Raw genomic sequence first — 19255 nt, forward strand, 5'->3', positions numbered from 1 at the left:
CTCCTGACTCAGCAGGAGGGACAGTTCTTGCATCCGCAATTGCAGACCCTGAACCTTACAGCCTGGCTTATTCCTTGAATTCTCCTCCAGTGGCCAGCCTAAGCAAGCAGGTACTGGATGTCATACGTGAAGCCAGATGATCCAGTACAAGGAAATCCTATGCTGACAAGTGGAAAAGTTATTGTTCCTGGATTCACTCTAAAGGAGCGGATACAGCACAGCCCTCCTTACCTCTCATCCTGGATTACCTAGCAGACCTACTCCACAGAGGCCTGTACTTCTCTTCCAGTAAGATCCATGCCTCTGCCATCTCTGCTCATTACAGCACTGAGCCACCTCTCTTCTCTCACTCTCTTATCAAGCAGCTCCTGAGAGGGGCTAACAACTTAAGGCCACCAAGAAGAGCCCCCACCTCTGCTTGGGGCCTTAACTTTGTATTAGAAAGCTCACGTTACCCCCCTTTGAGCCTGCAGTATCAGCAGAGTAAAAATTCCTCTCTTGGAAAACAGCATTGCTTCTGGCCATCACTTCAGCTAGAAGAGTATTTGAGCTACAAGCATTTATGGCGGTGGAACCCTTCATTATCTTTCATGCTGACAGGGTCTCCTTCAGGACTAACCCAACTTTCATGCCTAAAGTGATGTCCATTGTGGCTCTCAACCAATCTGTCCATTTGCCCACCTTTTTCCCTACTCCTCAAAATAAGGGGGAAAGGATCCTGCACTCTTTAGATGTGCACAGACAGCTCAGATTCTACCTGGATAGGACTAAGCCCTTTAGGAAATCTGACCAGTTACCAGTCAGCTTTGCACCAGGGGCAGATGACAAGGCCATATCAAAACAAACCATCTCCAAATGGATAGCACACTATCCAATTCTGTTACAAACACCATGGGAAACCACTCCTTCAGGGGGTCAGAACACATTCCACTAGGGCAACTTCAACCTCTACAGCTTTTCTCAGAGGAGTCTCTACCAGGGACATTCTGGAAGCTGCTACTTGGAGTTCTGTTCATACCTTCACCAAGCATTACCGCTTGCCTATCTTTTCCAAATCCAGGGCCGGCTTTGCAGCAGCAGTCCTGCAAGGCATACTAGCCAGCCCCAACTCTTCTTGACTGCCTCCACCTATTCTTCAGCTTTGGGAATCAACCCAAGTGTGATGACTGCAACAGTGAAACACGAAGAACATAGTACAGTTGTGTACACTTATGAATGTAGATGTTTGTATTCACTGTTGCAGTCCTGGTTTCTCACCCTCCAGCCCCCTTGTCTATCTCTCTCTTTCTCTCTCTCTTCCTCACTCCTTACAGGGCTGTTGGAATTTACTTTTTACTGGTGGTGTTTTTCCATCATAACTTAGCTCCCTATTTTGGGGTTCCTGACATTTGGGGCAAGAAAAACTGATGTAATGGCGTCAGCTGCCTATTTTTATACCTCTAACGACCTGACGTCAGTCCTGAAGCAACAGCAACTGGCACAAAAATACTAAGCCTCTGGTATTCGGGCTGACTGAGGGCTACCCCTGGCAGGATAACCCAAGTGTGATGACTTCAAAAACAACAAAAAACAGCAGAAGTGGACTGGTAAATAAGGCACAGACTATTTATTACTGTAAGCGCTTTCGGCCAAGACAATGCCCATGGGGCCTTCATCAGACAAAATACATTAAACACAGCACTCCATATATATTCACTCTAACAAGAATCAAGTTAGAAACTAATTAATCAATTAACCAATCAAAATGTCAACTCAATTAAAACCCCAACATAATTACCATTCAAAGGTTAAAATACCAGCCATATATTAAAAACCCATTCAATTTTTTCATGATTTTTTCAGAATCCATGTATAACCTAATCATTTCCTATTAATAACTTATCACAATTAAATAACCCTCCTTCTACTATATAAATAAAGTAAGTAATAATAAATATGTTTATAAATACACATAAAATTAACAATTTAAAAATGGATTTAAGTTCTTAAGTTCTATATGTTGCCTTATGTGAGAAATGTCCCTCCTTCTAGATAGGCAAAACCGAGAGGAGGTTAAGGAAGAGACTATATGAACATCTTTATGCCATAGGGAGGAAGGATTTGACTAATGCACTCGCTAGGCACAATTTAGAGTATCCAGAACATTGTTTCCTATTTACTGTAGTCCACCAGGTTAAAAATGATATTAGGGGTGGACCTTGGCAGTTATACTTGGAAGAGCAAGAATTGTTTTGTCAGATCATAACATCTGCACATATTCCCCCAGGTTTGAATGATTATGCTTCAATTAAGTGTATTCTCAAGTTAAAAGCTTTACTTAGATGAATGTTTAGTTGGTGAGCTTCAGTGATTTTATATCTTACTTATATAGTTAGATTTTGTTTTAAAGAGGCAGTGTTAGAAATGTAAGAACTTAAATCCATTTTTAAATTGTTAATTTTATGTGTATTTATAAACATATTTATTATTACTTACTTTATTTATATAGTAGAAGGAGGGTTATTTAATTGTGATAAGTTATTAATAGGAAATTATTAGGTTATACATGGATTCTGAAAAAATCATGAAAAAATTGAATGGGTTTTTAATGTATGGCTGGTATTTTAACCTTTGAATGGTAATTATGTTGGGGTTTTAATTGAGTTGACATTTTGATTGGTTAATTGATTAATTAGTTTCTAACTTGATTCTTGTTAGAGTGAATATATATGGAGTGCTGTGTTTAATGTATTTTGTCTGATGAAGGCTGAGCATTGTCTTGGCTGAAAGCGCTTACAGTAATAAATAGTCCGTGCCTTATTTACCAGTCCGCTTCTGCTGTTTTTTGTTGTTTTTGAAGTTTCAGTTTTTATCTTTGTGTACCCAAGTGTGATGACTGCAACAATGAATACACTCGAACTTCTACATTTTATGGTGAGTGTGCACAACTGTACTTTCCCTGATGCCCTGGTCAAATTTTTCCTAGGAGTATAAATACTACCTCCAGTCTTTCCTGAAAAGAGGCCATTAGCCTAGTGGGGCTTTCCCAGTCATAAAAGGATAAATAGATAAGTAAATAATTACATTTTTTCAAGGATGTCAAATGTCTTTCATTACTTAGTGCAAACCATGGAATGTGGCAGGTAAAATCTGTATTAAAATGCTCAAGATTATATATCATTGGCATATCATTAGGGAAGTACAGGCTACTTACACTTTCATTTGGTATTTTCATTAGCATCAGAAGTGTTTTGAAGAACTCTTGCATCAAGTAATTGAAGATCTGAGAGGCCTAGTAAACATAGTTGGGAATCTTTTAGTTTAAGGTTAGACACAATGAAAGCACAGCAAGAGACTGATATGGCTACTTAAACTGACTAAGAGAGCACACTGTCAAGGCATGTTAAATAAGAGTAAATGTAAAATAAGAGTGGCAGCTCTTAAATACATGGTTCATATTCTGAAGTCAGCTGGACTGAAGTGTACTGCAGAAAAAGAGCAGATGTGCAAATGCTGATACCAGAAGCTAGGCAATATTTATAAAGGTTTCTTGGAGCTATGCATTGTCTTGCAACATTTATGCCCAATGCCTGAGATAACTGTATTTTAGAATCCTGCTAGAGTAAGGTACTGCCTGAGAATGGAGCTGTAATCAAGAAAATGTTTTGCAATACTGAACAAACTAATTGCAAGACACACTAACATTAAATTACTGTGATGTGAATAAGCCATTTTTGTTCCAAGTAGATGGCCAGTCACAATGGTATAGGAACTGTGATCCTGAGAAAGAATAGTTGCCTGTGGGTCATGAGCATTTACAGATGCAAAAGAAAAAAAAATATGCTCCAAATGGTAAAAAAAAAAAAAAAAAAACTGTTAATAGTGTGTGAATGAAAAAATATTTTGCTATGTGTGTTGTAGAGATGTTCAAATGTAAACAGATAAGAATCCCTTGCAAAACATATTCAGACAGTTTTAGTGCAAGCCCACCTCAGTGATTGCAGAAGATGTTACTTTATCTATGGAATTATGATCTGAAACTTGAATGCAGATGAGGCAAGAACATATTTACTTGAAAAGCCTGAAGGGTTGTTAGAAAAACAAGTAGATATTTTTGAGCAGTACCACCACAGTTACCAGTTATAGAAGGAAAAAGTAATTTCAGAGGTGCATTGACATTGACTGAAAAATGCAACTCCTAAAAGACATTACAGTAAAGGCTGGCTTGAGAAAAAGTTATCAGTTGGTAAATAAATTCAGTCTTAAAATGTTTCAGAGCTGTTCATAGCTGACAAAATAGTAAATCCCAATTAAGTAACAAGACTTCCCAGTCTCAAAACCTCCTTCTCTAGCTTCCATAATTCACCATATTTCTCCATGTCTTGTTTTCCACTTTCCTTCAAGCATAATCTACAGTTGTCTGATAGTTTTTCTTCGGCTTTGTGGAAATCTTTTGTAGTTCATTATGTATAAGGTCAGACCCATCCAGTTTTTTTATGTAGCGGCTGACAACAGTTAGTTAAGCTATTTTATTTATTTGTTCAGTTCTCCTCACTCCCATCAGCTCTCCGTTTTGACTGTGGGTGCAGTTTGCCTTGAGTTTATTGGTCTTGTTGGTATTTGTATTTGTTTTCTACTACTTAGAGATTGATAAGGATAAACCACCAGGTTTTAAAAAACATTCAAAATGTGGACATAAATTTCCCCTCTGAGATAATTATAGATTATCTGTGGTGTGTCAGGGTGAAACCTTTGGATGCTATTGTGACATTCGTAGAGATATTGAAGTATTCTGCAGGAAAGAAAAAAAATAAGCTGATTTTGAAAGGGTTGTTGCAGAGTGATTCTGCTGTGCATTCTAAAAGAAAGAACACAGTGAAAGTGGATGATTTTGAGTTTGTTAAAGATTTAGAGATTTCCCACTGCTAAAGCCCTCAAGGTGGATATTTCTCTTCAAGCTGCCATAGAGAAAACTATTGGGTCTGCAGTTGAGAAGTGTAGTGGTAGTGTTTAGTCTTCCATGGCATCTCTCAGCTAAAGGTCATGGTAGTAGAAGATAAGCCGTTTAAGAGGACAGTCAGTAGTTTTTCTTTGAAAATGAACTCTGTAGTTACTTAAAATCTAGACTTTTGCAAAACATGTTTACATCTTTTCATGCTGCTGGACCCCAGAAAACTGAATGGGACCTGTCTGTGGGTGTGTAAGGCAATCCCTACACTGCCAGGTGATTGGTCCATCACACCCACCATTAGACAGTAGGAGGGAGCCTGAGCTTTACTAGACTGCCAGAGGAGGGTAGCAGGGCTCTACTACCCAAATCCTAGTAAGATGGTTCGTTCTAAGAACATCTGCTGTTACAGGTAAGTATGACTTGCACAGTCTAGTTACTCCAAATTCCCTGCAGTTCATCACTGACTTGTACAATAGACTAGATTCACTAGTGGCATCAGTTGCTGTTTATATGGAGTGTGTACCTAGAAAATTTAAATTGTGTAAAGGCATGCTAACTTTGGTAAACATCAGTTATTTAGTGTGGTTTGGAGTGTCAGATAGGATTATGTTTCTGGTTATGACAATACCAGCATAATAAAGTCATTCTGAAAATATGTTGATTGCATTCAATGTGAAAAAAACAAAAAACTTTTTTTTCCAGCTTATTCAGTTGCCCAGAATAACAAATGAATACAATGAAGTTGCTAGCCTCTTTGGCAGAACTATGGATCCGAGCAGAATAAGTTGTGTTCACAGGATTCAGAATTTGGATCTCTGGGAATTTTATTGCAGGTATATTAAAGCTTATAATTCATTTACTTATGATAAATTGCACAAAAAAGTTTACCTACACACATTGATGTAAAAAAAAAAAAGTTATTTTTCTCTTCTAGTAGTGTTGCTAGAGTGCACTGTCATGGAAGCAATGCCTACATATACTGATCAAAAAATTGTTAATTTGTAAGTGTGTTGCTAGAGTGTAATGTAATGAAACAAATCCAACACCCCATTCTGTCTGTGTATTGTAAAGGTTCTAGAGTAGTTATTGCAGACCATGAACTAGCAGTGGTTCCTGCCCTGCAGTTAAATCATTTAAGAATTAATAAAATCTTCTAAAGTATGTGGAAGAAAGAAAGTGGGGTTGTGGTCATAGTTGACAGAATAGTTGTAGATGCTGTCTTTGTACATTCTTCCATTTCATTTTTATGAATTTTAAACCAGTATTCTGTAACAGCAGCAGTGTTGGAGTAATGCTGATGTAGCCAAGTTTCAAACCCAGCCTATATATTGTTAATGCTTCTTAGGTTTACACATTATATGGGCAGATGCTTTTTATTTCTGGTGTTTTTGGTAAAATCTGGGTTTTACAGTATGTGCTCTTACAAAACGATGCAGTGGTGAGAAATATCAAGACCTGTTTTTGTAAGATAACCAAAGCCAATCTGGTGAAACAAGAAACAAAATAAACAAAAAACACCAGAGTTCATGCCACACACAGGTTTATTATATTAGCACTTTTGTCCCAGTACAGTATCAGAAACAACCAAGTCAAACACATTTTATGTAAACCTGTCAAAATCACATGATAAATTTGAACCAATACAATCAGATATATCATGAAATGTTATTTATATATATATATATATATATATATATATATATATATATATATAGATAGATACACACACGCACACACACAAGTAATTTGTAAACATTAAACAATGTCGAGAACCTTGACTTTAATGTATTTCATTAAATAGTGTATAATAAATAGCAAAAATATTAAATAGTAAAATAAAAAATTGTTAAATAGAGATAAAATGATAATGAAAGTGCTGATAGAATAATGATGAAACACTGCTGAGACACAAAAGGATAGTAATCGTATTGCAAATTATATTAGTTAAAATATTAAATAACTCAATTAACAGTAAACTAATCAATATTTTAGATTTAATCTACAATTATTATGAATTAGGCAAGATTATTTATGAAGCTGGTGGATGTCAAATATATAATTACAGTGATATTCCAATCACTATTATTTGATCAGTATTTTTAAGAAAAGGTTTTACCTTGCTTCCAGCAAAGAGTTTTGATTTAGTAGGCACTATTCTTGAAATAAAATTCATTTTCCTCAACTATAGTTTAATCATTACGAAGAGTACTAATTTTGGTTATTATTCTTTGCACAGGAAAAGTTCATATAACCCATGACTTCAAGCACCTTCATGTATTATGTGATAAACTTTGTGAACACAATTTATGGTGTTTAAAATAGCAGAAAAACAAATTCAGATTTTATAACTTTACAAGACAAGAACATTTGTTCTTAAGATTATTACCTCAAGATCCTCATATTAGGGTTATTATGCTTGATATTGGTAGAAGTATGGTCATTGTGCATGCTACTGACTACATATCCAAGATGTATCAGTATCTTAATGATGAATTTTTTGAATCCGTAACCAGGAACGACATCAGTATTGCATACAACAAAATTGATATTTTTTTGGAAAATGGTTTTATGCTTGACATTGTTAATTATTCAGCTATACATTAACCAGTAATTCCAGCCATTTTTGATATTCCAAAGACCTACAAAACCAAACTGGATTGCTGCTCAGGCCAGTACTTTCTGTTGCAAACCAAATGCAGTCAAGGAAGTAGGATGTCCAAAAACACCAAATGGTGTAAATATAACAGCACAGGATCCAAATAATGCGAATAGCTGAAAAATAGCTACAAAAGCACTGAATCCAAATGTGTTGAACGGTTTAATAAACTCACAAAAGTCAAATGGTAAGCGTTTTCATCCCACCAATACAGAACTTCATCAGACATAGAACATTAAAACAATAGATATTTAAACAAAATTCAAATGGTCACATGTGAAAAGTCATTTAAAACCACGCCCCCTTAAATTTAAAAAACAAATAACTGAACAATATATTCATATATATATATATATATATATATATATATATATATATATATATATATATATATCCTGACAATAATAAATATGTATGAATAAATAGATTTAAAACTGAATAGATGATGCATGTAAAATGTATAAACTAAGTAACAAATACATATATACATTAAAAATCACCTCAATAAAACTTTCAACCTCAGTAATGAACTAATGGAAGTATTCTTATTACTGGAGAAAAGAGAGTTGTATTGGCAGCTATTGTTAGTTGCTGCCAATTGGCCAGGGCTTAATGAGAATACTTCCATTAGTTCATTATTGAGGTTGAAAGCTTTGTTGAGGTGATTTTAAATGTATATATGTATTTATTTGTTATTTAGTTTATACATTTGACATGCATCATCTATTCAGTTTTAAATCTATTTATTCATACATATTTATTATTGTCAGGATATATATATATATATATATATATATATATATATATATATATATATATATATATGAATATATTGTTCAGTTATTTGTAATTTTTAACTTTAAGGTGGCGTGGTTTTAGATAACTTTTCACATGTGACCATTTGAATTTTGTTTGAATACAGGTTGTTCTAAATGTTCTATGTCTGATCAAGTTCTGTACTGGTGGGACGAAAGCGCTTACCATTTGGCTTTTGTGGGTTTATTAAACCTTTCAATGCATTTGGATTCATTGCTTTTGTAGCTATTTTTTCAGCTATTTGCATTATTTGGATCCTGTGCTGTTATATTTACACCATTTGATGTTTTTGGGCATCCTACTTCCTCGACTGCATTTGGTTTGCTCAGTCTTTTGTGTGTGTGTGTTTTACTTTCTGTTGCACCAAGCCAGTATCAAAATGGCTTGGTAATAGGTTAAAAACATTCTTTGATGAAAAACTGTATCTTTTAAAAGCACTGAATATATTGAATCAGTTACAGTTGTAACTGAAAGATTTATTTGGTCATACCTCATGTACTGGATCTTGAGAGGTTTCATGAAACTCCTTCTGTGGGATTCACTTTATCTAACTGAGATATAAACATTATTGTTGAATTTATAGAGATGGTTTTGATGAACAATTTTGTATTACTAATGAGTACTTTAAACAGATAAAAGGAGTAGCTATGAGGGAAGTTTCAGTCCCTGTTTTTGCTAACATTATTCTTTAGTTTTGGGAGCAGTGGTACATTATAGAATCTTGTTTTTTGGAAAATTTGCTGTTGTGCTGAAGGTTTTTAGATGACATACTAATTTTTTGGAATGGAGGACATTATTTGTTGAAGGAATTTAACCAGAACTCAAGCAACCGGCACTCTCAAGCAACCAGCAAAAAATATCGAAGAAATACAGTACAATTTTCATGTGTTGCACTTTCTGCTCCCCCCCCCGCAGAAACCTACCTTACGTTTTTAGAGTTTTAGACTTTTAAAAAGGAAGATAGTAATAAATTTCCTCTCTCCCTAACCTGAGAGCAAGTCAAACCAGGCAAATAGTGCAGGGTACAGTATTAGTCAACCTTTCAGGCCTGTTTTTAATAGTAAATCTCAAGCAACCAGAAACTACAGTTATCCGGCATCTATCAATCCCCATGGGTGCCGATTAACTGAGAGTTTACGGTCTTGAACATACTTACGAATCTACTGTATATCAAAAACCTACTTTCTCCAAATCCTGTTTACACTTCACCAGTCATCATCCATATGTGTATAGTTAGTCAGTTTGTTAGGTTATATAGATTGACCTCAGATTATTCCATTTTTATGGTTGAGGCCAACAGACTGGTTGAAATATTTTTGGAGACGTGTTATCTAGATCTACTAAAGGAAACAATGGATTTGGTCTTGGCTGTAGGGAACAGAGAGGTATTCCTATTATGAGGGAATCCCATCCTAAAGCTAATTTTATCAGACATGTTGAGGCTGCAATGTTTGATCAAGTAATGGTACTGTCTCTTTCTATTTCTAGTGACCAGATTAAAAAAACTTATTATGAAAAACGGGAACATAGCCTTGGAATCTTCAGGTGTTATAGGTGAGATTCATGAAACTCCTAAATTTCCTCTTAAAAGAGGTATGAATTTGAAAAACATAGTAGAGAGTTCCAATGCTGTTAGTAGTTAAATATGGGGCCCCTATTAAAAGAACGAAAGATTAAAATGTCGAACACTGTAAACAGAGAAAATGCCGTACATCGATGTGTGTTCTATGAGATCTCAAAACAGTGAAGATAGGGACATTTGCCCTTTCCTCACTGTAGTGCGATCTCGGAGGTGGTGTATATAATTACCGGGGGGGGTGTACAGCCCCCAGAATAAAGGGTTCGATGTTATGTATTTTCGAGTTTTTGAACTTTTGTTCATATAATATAAACCTGTAAATATGATATGATGAATTGTAGATCCTTTTTCTCATTGTGTCTACATTTATGTGATGTTAACGTTATGGTCCCATCCTACCCATCCTACCCTAGGATCATTAGGAACAATGCAAAATGCAACTGTAAGACACAGAGTATTGTTTATTTTGCACTGTGTACATCATGTACTTTTTATGTCAGAAAACATGAGAAACAGATAAAGACTAGGATTTATGAGCATTAGTATGCCATAAAAATAGGGGCAATACAAATATACTATATAGACATTCTGTGGTATGCAATAATTAAAAAAAATTTTATGTTTTAGAAAGAGTGTATGATTGGGGTACAAGAATTGAATCCAGGGAATTATACTGGCATTTGAAAATAAATGCAACCCAACCCACTGGCTTAAATGATAGAATCTGTTTAAATGGTCTGTTTCAACTTAGAGCCATGAACGTTTGACATAATATAATATTACACTGGTGGTTATTTCTTGTGTGTGTGTGTGTCTCAGCAGTATTTCATCACTGTTTTATCATTATTATTTTAGCTCCATTTAACAGTTTTATTATTTTATTACTATTTAATATTTGATGCTATTTATTATTTACTGTTTAATGAAATATATTAAAACAAAGGATGTTATGTAGTCCAGTCTCGCCTACATTCTTACCCGTGGGTTCAGAGCTGAACCTCGACTCCGACTCGACCATACTCTAGCTCGAAGTCTTCAATTGGCTCATGGCTAAGAGGTATCCCATGCTGCAATGCAAATATCCCAGTCTCGTTTGCCACTCGGGCGTGGTCTCGCTCTTGGCTGTGGCTAAGTACAATTTTTCTACTATTCGATTTAGTAGCTCCAAAAGCTATTTTAATAGCTAGTGTGTGTGTTTTGCTTCTAATCGGTTCTGTTGAACTTTTCTGGTATCCCGTTTCCCCTGGTGTTTAAGCGCTAGGCCCATTTCATTTAGAGGACCTAGTCTTCCCCTGGTATTTTTTGTTGTTGTGTAACAGGTTAATCCCCTTTGTCAGCGGGTTCCTTGTGGTGTGACTGTTTGTTGTTCCCCTGTTCTTTCCTGGGCTAGGCCCATTTAACTTAGAGGACCTAGTCCTCCCTTGTGTTACCTCGTGTTCTCTAGGCCGTTTGAGTTAGAGACTCTAGTTTCCTGCGCTCTTTTGATTTCTGTGGTGAAGGTGCCCCTACTGTTTTCCCCCTGTGTGTGTGTGTGTGTGTTCTTGTCTTAACATGTCTAAGGAGTCTAAAGTGCACAGGCCTTCGGGCTTCAAAAAGTGTGTTAAGTGTAACAACAAGATGTCTTTGACGGATGGGCACTCTGTGTGCATGTATTGCTTGGGGGCTATTCATTTACAGGAATTCTGCTTGTTCTGTCACACTTTCAGCCCCCGCATGCTGCAAGAGAGGAAGAACAAGCTAATGTTAAGGGGATTGCTGAAACCTTCCTTTGAAGAGGATTTGGAAAGATCTTCCAGTTACAAGTCTTCTCCTTCCAAACCAGACAAAAAGATGGACAAAAAATCATCTAAGAAACTCTCTCTGGCTCCGTCAGTCCTCGGAGCGGCTGGAGAAAATTATTAAAACTACAATTGCTTCTTCAGCTCCACTGGCTTCGGGGCCGATAGAAGACAGTGCTTTGAAGATGTCTACATCGGCTCCAGGATTATTGGAGCCAGTGACAAATTTGTCAGTTCGGGACCGGTCTCCAGTTTTTCGACTGGTTTCTCCGACTCATAGGTCTCCCTCTATGGGGAGATCCAGATCCCCGACCATGGCCTCTAGATCCTCCAGGACACTTTCCGATGACAATGTCGATAGAGTGGTGAGGAAACTGCTCCAGTCATTGGTGCTGGCTAAATTGCTTTCGGCTCCAGCCCAGTCGGCTCCGGAGCCTGTTTTCCTTTCATCTTTGGCTGTTCCTCCTCTGGACCTTTCTTCGGAGCCAGAGTTGTTGGTTCCGTCTGATGCCTCGAGATCAGCTCCAGTAGGCCCTTCTGACATCTCTGCTCCGATCTCCACTCCAACCTCGTCAGCGCCGTCCATGGGGTGCAGAATTCACAGCTCGCCGGTCGAAGCTGAGATGAAGGTATCGGGTTGATCTTCTTCAGCTCCGAGCCTTCCTCTCGGCACTTCGGCTCGGATGAGCGTGGACCCGTCATCGGCTTCGGACCTTATTTCTTTGGCTCTGAGGGTGTCTTCTGTGGTTAGTCAACCTTTGGAGCCGTGGGGATCAGCTTTCGAGGTCATGAGGAGTGTGCTGGCTAGGTTGTCAGCTGCGTCTTACGGTACCGACACTTCCCCCTCCAGCACCAATATCAGTATCAGATCACCCTCTATCTAGGGACAGCAGAGACCTAAGGCCTCAGGATACCTCCATGAGTGGTCCCCAGCTTTCTGAGGCCTCCCTAGGTTTTTTATCCGAGGAGCCACCCAGAAAGAGAGTGTGCAAGAGGAAGCACATTGACTCCCAAGATGAGTCACTCACATCTGACACCGACCTTGAGGAGTCAAAGGGGTCTCCTAAGTCATCTTCTGACGATATCTTGGAAATACTGAGACAGAGAGGTGACTGGCCATCTAAAGCTCCTTCTGAGGAGGAGTCAGTGTTCCTGAAGGCCTTTGGGCCCCAACCCTCCTCCTCTTGGGTTTCTCCACCGTTCGACGAGCTCCTGGACCTCGTTTGTCGAAAGGTGTGGGAAACTCCAGTCACTGCAGAACCGGTCCCTAGGAAACCCAACAAGTTTTTGTCCGCTTCCCCTGATAGAGAATTTCTTACAAAAGGCGTTCCAGTAGATGCCATGGTGGTGGCAGCAGCCACCAAGAAGGAACTTGTAGAAACTTCATCTACTGTCCATCCCCCTAACAAGGAGTCCAGGGCTATGGACAGGTATGGGAAGAGTGTGTTCTCTTCGGCGGCCTTTACACTGCGGTCGCTGAACTACTTATCGCATTTTACACAGCTCCAAAGAGATCTCCTAAAGGAGTTGGGAGATTCTCTACAGGGTAACGTTTCTGATGCTGTGGCTCAGAAAGTCAGTGCTCAGCTGTCCACCCTAAATTCTATTACCAACTCCTCCATGAGGCTGATCTCATATGCAGCCGATGGAACGATAAGGGCTGCGGGTTCCGGAGTCTCTCTTAGGAGACACTTTTGGATGCGCCTGTGCAACCTCACGGAGGCCTTCAAGTCTACCTTCACCAACGTGCCCTTTGACGGTTCATCCTTATTTGGAACCAAGGTGAATGATACTCTCACTAGGTACGAGCAGGAAGGAAAAACCCTGTCTGCTATGGGAGTTCGTTTTTCCATGCCTTCTAGACCTTATCCCAAGGGCCAGAAAGGTGGAAAAATGTGGTTCAGAAAATCGCAGAGGTTTTTTCACGACGCACAGAGTAATTCCCCCTCCAGAAGCAGAGGAGGGGGTGGAAATTCAGGTAGATGCCACCCTAGAAGCAGAGGAGGCCCGCGTAACCAGGGGGACCGCAATTCATTTCGTGGCTCTCCCAACCAGCACTCCTGAGAGGAGGCCCAACTGTGCATCTCTGGAAACAGTCAGGGGTTGCATTTCTCTATACCCAGAAGCCTGGCGAGACATCACCCAAGGCGAGTGGGTATTAGAGATGATCTCCAGAGGTTATCATATTCCCTTTCTTTCATCTCCCCCTCCAAACAAAAGAATCCCTGACATCCCACCCAGTCAAAGTGGTTCCGCAACCTTAGAAGTTCAAAAGTTGCTGTTAAAAGGAGCCATCCAGCCCGTACCCTCAGACCAAGTAGGATTAGGGACTTACTCCAGATTCTTTTTGGTGCCGAAAAGAACAGGCGACCTGAGACTCATTTTGGATCTCACCAGTTTGAACCTTCATGTAGAGAAGTCCAAGTTCCGCATGGTCACGTTACAGTCAATTCTCCCGTTATTAGGGAAAGATGTGTGGATGTGCTCCATTGACCTCAAGGATGCTTACTACTATATAAAAATGGGCAGGGCATCCAAAAGTCACCTACGCTTCTGGCTGGGAGCCAGTCATTTTCAGTTACACGCCCTGCCCTTTGGTCTCACCACAGTCCCCAGGGTGTTCACCAAATGCATGGCAGTGGTAACGGCTCACTTGAGACGTCTGGGATTCCAAGTGTTTCCGTACCTGGATGACTGGCTCCTGTCTGCCACCACTAGGCATCTATTACTACAGACCAGGGACACCACTATTCCACTGTGCCAAAGTCTGGGAATCACCTTGAATTGGGAAAAGTCGGCATTGTTGCCCTCGCAGCGTGTTAACTTTATCGGCGCCAAATTAGACACAGTGCTCATGTCGGTTTTCCTGCCAGAAGAGAGAATTCAGGTTTTACAGCAGCAAGTCTACGCTCTACTACCACTGAAGTAGGTCAAGGCAAAAGTGGTCCTCAAGTTGTTACGGACCATGGCTGCCATGATTATGCTAGTGCCTCTTGCAAGAATTCACATGAGGCTTCTTCAGTGGCTACTTTTTGCCCAATGGTCTCTTCAGCACCTCCCGCTCTCCCACCTTATTGTAATAACCGATAGGTGCAAGCAGGATCTGCGCTGGTGGCTTCAGACCAGCAATCTCAACACAGGTATGCCTTTCGTTCTTCCTTCTCCGATTGCCACTGTGACCACGGATGCCTCCCATATCGGGTGGGGGGGGGCATTATCTCTGCAGGACTGTCCAAGGTACGTGGCAGGAACACAAGATCCATTTGCATATCAACGTCTTAGAGATGAGAGCAGTGCTATTAGTGGTGCAAGCACTTCAAAGCTTTCTTCCTCACTGGACAATTGCAGTCCACTCAGACAACATGTCAGTGGTCTGGTATCTGAACAAACAGGGAGGAACCAGGTCATATCCCCTTTGCAGAGAGGCTCTTTGAGTGTGGCAGTGGACAGTATCTTCCTGGCACTTTCTAGTGCCAACGCACATACTGGGGAAGTCCAACGTGATTGCCGACAGGCTGAGCAGAGCTATTCTGATGCCTCACAAGTGATCCCTGAACGAACAAGTGGTGGAACGGATTTTCCGCAGATGGGGTCAGCCTTGCTGCAATCTATTTGCCAGCCCCCTCAATGCCAAATGCAGCAACTACTTCACCCTTATTCCCACGGAAGGGGAAGCACCCAGGGATGCTCTGGTTCACGATTGTCCCTCCGGTCTTCTTTATGCCTTCCCTCCAATTCCCCTGATAATGAAGGTTATTCAGAAAGCACAGTTTTTGGGAAGAAAAATTATACTGATTGCTCCACACTGGCCTCGTCAGATCTGGTTTCCTTTTCTTCACCCTTACCTAATGGACGAGCCGTGGATTCTGGACCTAGAGCCAGATCGGTTGACTCGTATGTCAGGGCAGTTCCACCCCCCCATCCAGACCCTCAGGTTGACAGCATGGCTGCTCCAATTCCATCCCTAGTCAGGCTTCATGATTTTTCACCGGAGGTGGTTCATATTCTGTCTTCCTCCCACAAGCCTTCTGCTAGGAAGATTTATTCCAGTAAGTGGAAAAAAATTCTCCATTTGGGCTCATGAAAGACAAATTGATCCCTATACAGCTCCCATCTCATCAGTTTTAGAGTTTCTGTTTCAACTGTTTAGCCAGGGATCAGCTGCGGCAACTGTCAAAGTGCAGTTGGCCGCAATTTCTACTTTTCATGTTGCTAATGAACCCAATCTAATGGCGCACAGACTTTGTAGGGCCTTTCTCAAAGGGACTATGCTACTTCAACCTCCGATCTTTGATTCTGTTATGCCTTGGGACCTTAATTTTGTGCTACAGCAGCTTACCTTGCCTCCTGTTGAGCCCGCGGCAACCTGTGACATTACATTTTTGTCTTGGAAGACCGTCTTTTTTGATAGCCATCACTTCGGCTAGGCGGGTCTCTGAACTCCAAGCTTTATCGGTTCGGCCCCCTTACTTGGTATTTCACAAGGATAGGGTTTTGCTAACAACTATTTGTTCCTTTATGCCTAAGGTTGCTTCAATGGTCAATCTCAACCAGTCTGTTGAGCTGCCTGTGGTTTTCCCTGAATTCTCTAACAAGGCAGAATTTAAGTTTCATTAACTAGATGTCCACAGACAATTGCGCTTCTATTTACATAGAACAAAGGATTTTAGGAAATCTGATCAACTCTTTGTCTCGTTTTCAGACAATAGACTAGGGACTTCAGTTTCTAAAGTAACTCTGTCCAGATGGATTTCTAGCTGCATTTCCTTCATCTGTTCCTCAAATGGCAAGGAATTACCCTTTAAAGTAAAGGCTCACTCTACACGTTCGGTGTCTACTTCTACTGCCTTTCAGGCTAGGATGTCTATGGATGATATTTGTGCTGCAGCTACTTGGGCATCTCCTCACACCTTTGTTAGTCATTACAAATTGGATCTGGTATCAAGGGGCAGATCCTCATTTGGTTCCACAGTGCTCAGGAGTATTTTCCAGTGAGCCGCCCAAGGTCTAGGTGCTAGGGACATTGTCCCACGGGTAAGAATGTAGGTGAGATTGGACTACATAACATCAAGAAGTTATGTACTCACCATAACGTTCGATGTATGTAGTCCATCTCGCCTCACATTCTTACTAACCCACCCACCTACCCCCTCCTGGAGGACCTAGAAGTCGAGTCTCTGTTTTCAGCACTCCTTCTTGATATGTTGAGTTGGTTCTTCCTCTCAGCGTGTTTGTGTGTGTATGTGAGCTCGCAGCAAATAAGATCTGTGGGATAGGCGCATTGTAGCATGGGATACCTCTTAGCCATGAGCCAATTGAAGACTTCGAGCTAGAGTATGGCCGAGTCAGAGCCGAGGTTCAGCTCCGAACCCACGGGTAAGAATGTGAGGAGAGATGAACTACATAGATCGAACATTATGGTGAGTACATAACTTCTTATTTGAACTTTTTCATGTTTTTAAATTACCAGTATGTATAATTTCATGATCTAGGTGATTTTATTATTTCAGGTTTGTCATGCGGTTTTGAGTGGTTTATATAAAATGTGTCAGACATGCTGTTTAATTATCTAATGAATTCCTAATGCTGTTTCAAGATAAAAGCACTAATATGATAAACGTGTGTGGCATTGCCTTTGGTGTTTTTCTTTTAACCTATTTTTGTAATTGATAAAGGGTTTTGGTTGGGGAATATACTAATAATTAGCTTGAAGGTATGGAAGTAAGAGACTATGGAGCCGATAAGGTAAGCGGGCTGGGGATGACAAATAAAAAAGAATAAAATATTTTTTTTTTGTCTGCTTGCGTTCCAAATGATTTAAACTCAGTGGATGGATACTTTGTTGAGTTCAGTGTTGTGGACCCATAAGTGAAGAGAGGGTGTACTAATAAGACCATCACAGGTCCTTACCACTTCTTTGATTGCAGTCTCATGAAACTTTATATTTACAACAGCCGTCAGTCCCAGAAACTGAACAAAGTCTGTCCGCCATTAAAACAGACATAAAAGAACCATTCCAGCACCTGAGAATGTCCATGAAGTGAAGAAAAGGTAAGTGCCCCCCCCTCCCATGTCTTATGAGAAGAATAAATACATGTGTATTTCTCAGATAAAGTCCCAACAATAAAAACTGAAACAAAGAAAGCACAGGCACCAGTGTCAGAACTGTTAGAAATATACTGGTTGAAATAAACATAGTTGGTTCTGAAGAAGTCTGTAGTATTTTAAACAACAGACGAAAGAGCTTAACCTGTACCCATTTTGTGTTCGTATTTTGTGTGTTTAATAAACTGGTCCAGAGTGTGTTGCCGGCAAAGGAATTTTTTTTTTACATTTATTTCAACCAGTATATTTCTGACAGTTCTGACACAGGTGCTTTTGCCTTCTTTGGTTCAGTTTTAATTATTTTGATTGAAAGTCCCAACAGTAACCAGATTCTAACCATGAGAATGCTACTTGGCCTTCTGGATTTATTCCAGAGGGTATAACTTGAGAGAATGTACTGATTACATTGAGGGGGTTCTGTGGGTAGCTACCTGAACCCTACTACAACAAAAAAGGTATTTAGAAAATGATGCTTTTGAAGCAGATGAGATGGCTCATTTCTTCTCATTTTTGGACCTTAAGAGATGTGATAGCAAGAAACTGTCAGCTCCTGGGTTATATGGGCGTGTTTTGGCCTTTTTTAGTCTCCATATAGGTTACATTCAGTATTCACCTGTGAAGTTGCCTCTGGTATTATTTTCAGTTACTCCCACCATGTTAAATCTATTCCAGGCAAGGTTACGGTTCACTTGACTAGAATCGTAACTTCTTTGATGACACATTGGAAAGGGATGGGCTCTAGAAACATTCTAGATGCAGCATGCTGGTCCTCTGTTCATACCTTCACAAAGCACTACAAACTACTCTTTTTCAAGATCCAGAGAAGGCTTTGCTAGGACCATTCTTTGGGGGCTCATTGATCTTTATCCTTCCACCTCCCAGGATAGGTCACTCTTTGGGAATCTACACAAAATGTTACTGAAGCAATGGGAATGATGAGCATAGTACAGTTGCGTAAGTCCTACTTAACTGTAATGGTAGATGGTCTGAGCTTTTGAAAGCTGTGCAGCACTGGGTCATGTTGACTGATAACCCAAAATGCCACTCGGGCAGTGAGGAATTTGAACATCTACTGTTACAGGACTTGCACATCTGTACTTTGCACCTTCTAAACTGGGTTTGCTACACAGATAAGAGTTTTTCCTTGGAAAACGCTCTTTCCTATGGCTATCACTTCAGCCAAATAGTTTCAGAGATGCTGTCCTTTTCTACCCCCTTACTTAGTATTTCAGAATGGTATGTATCCCTGCATGTTAATCTTTCTCTTATACATAAGGTGGTTACTGAATGTAACCTAAGTTATTCATTGTATACACCTTCCAGTTTTCCTTTGGTTGTGCTTAAGGTATATATATATTGCATTATGTTGATGTTCAAAGACAACTCATGTT

General features: G+C 39.7%; 1 protein-coding gene across 1 annotated transcript in view; it reads left to right on the top strand.

Annotated features, from left to right (window-relative positions):
- PARP11 (poly(ADP-ribose) polymerase family member 11) overlaps nt 1–19255 on the top strand; it is a 519323-nt gene that overhangs the window by 447195 nt on the left and 52873 nt on the right. The window contains exon 7 of the mRNA XM_044087183.1: nt 5633–5763. Coding sequence (XP_043943118.1) covers nt 5633–5763 — 131 coding nt within the window. The remainder of the gene's footprint in view (nt 1–5632; nt 5764–19255) is intronic.

This window comes from Protopterus annectens, chromosome 11.part0 (assembly GCF_019279795.1).
Source record: "Protopterus annectens isolate FY-2018-M chromosome 11.part0, PAN1.0, whole genome shotgun sequence".
NCBI lineage: Eukaryota > Metazoa > Chordata > Ceratodontiformes > Protopteridae > Protopterus > Protopterus annectens.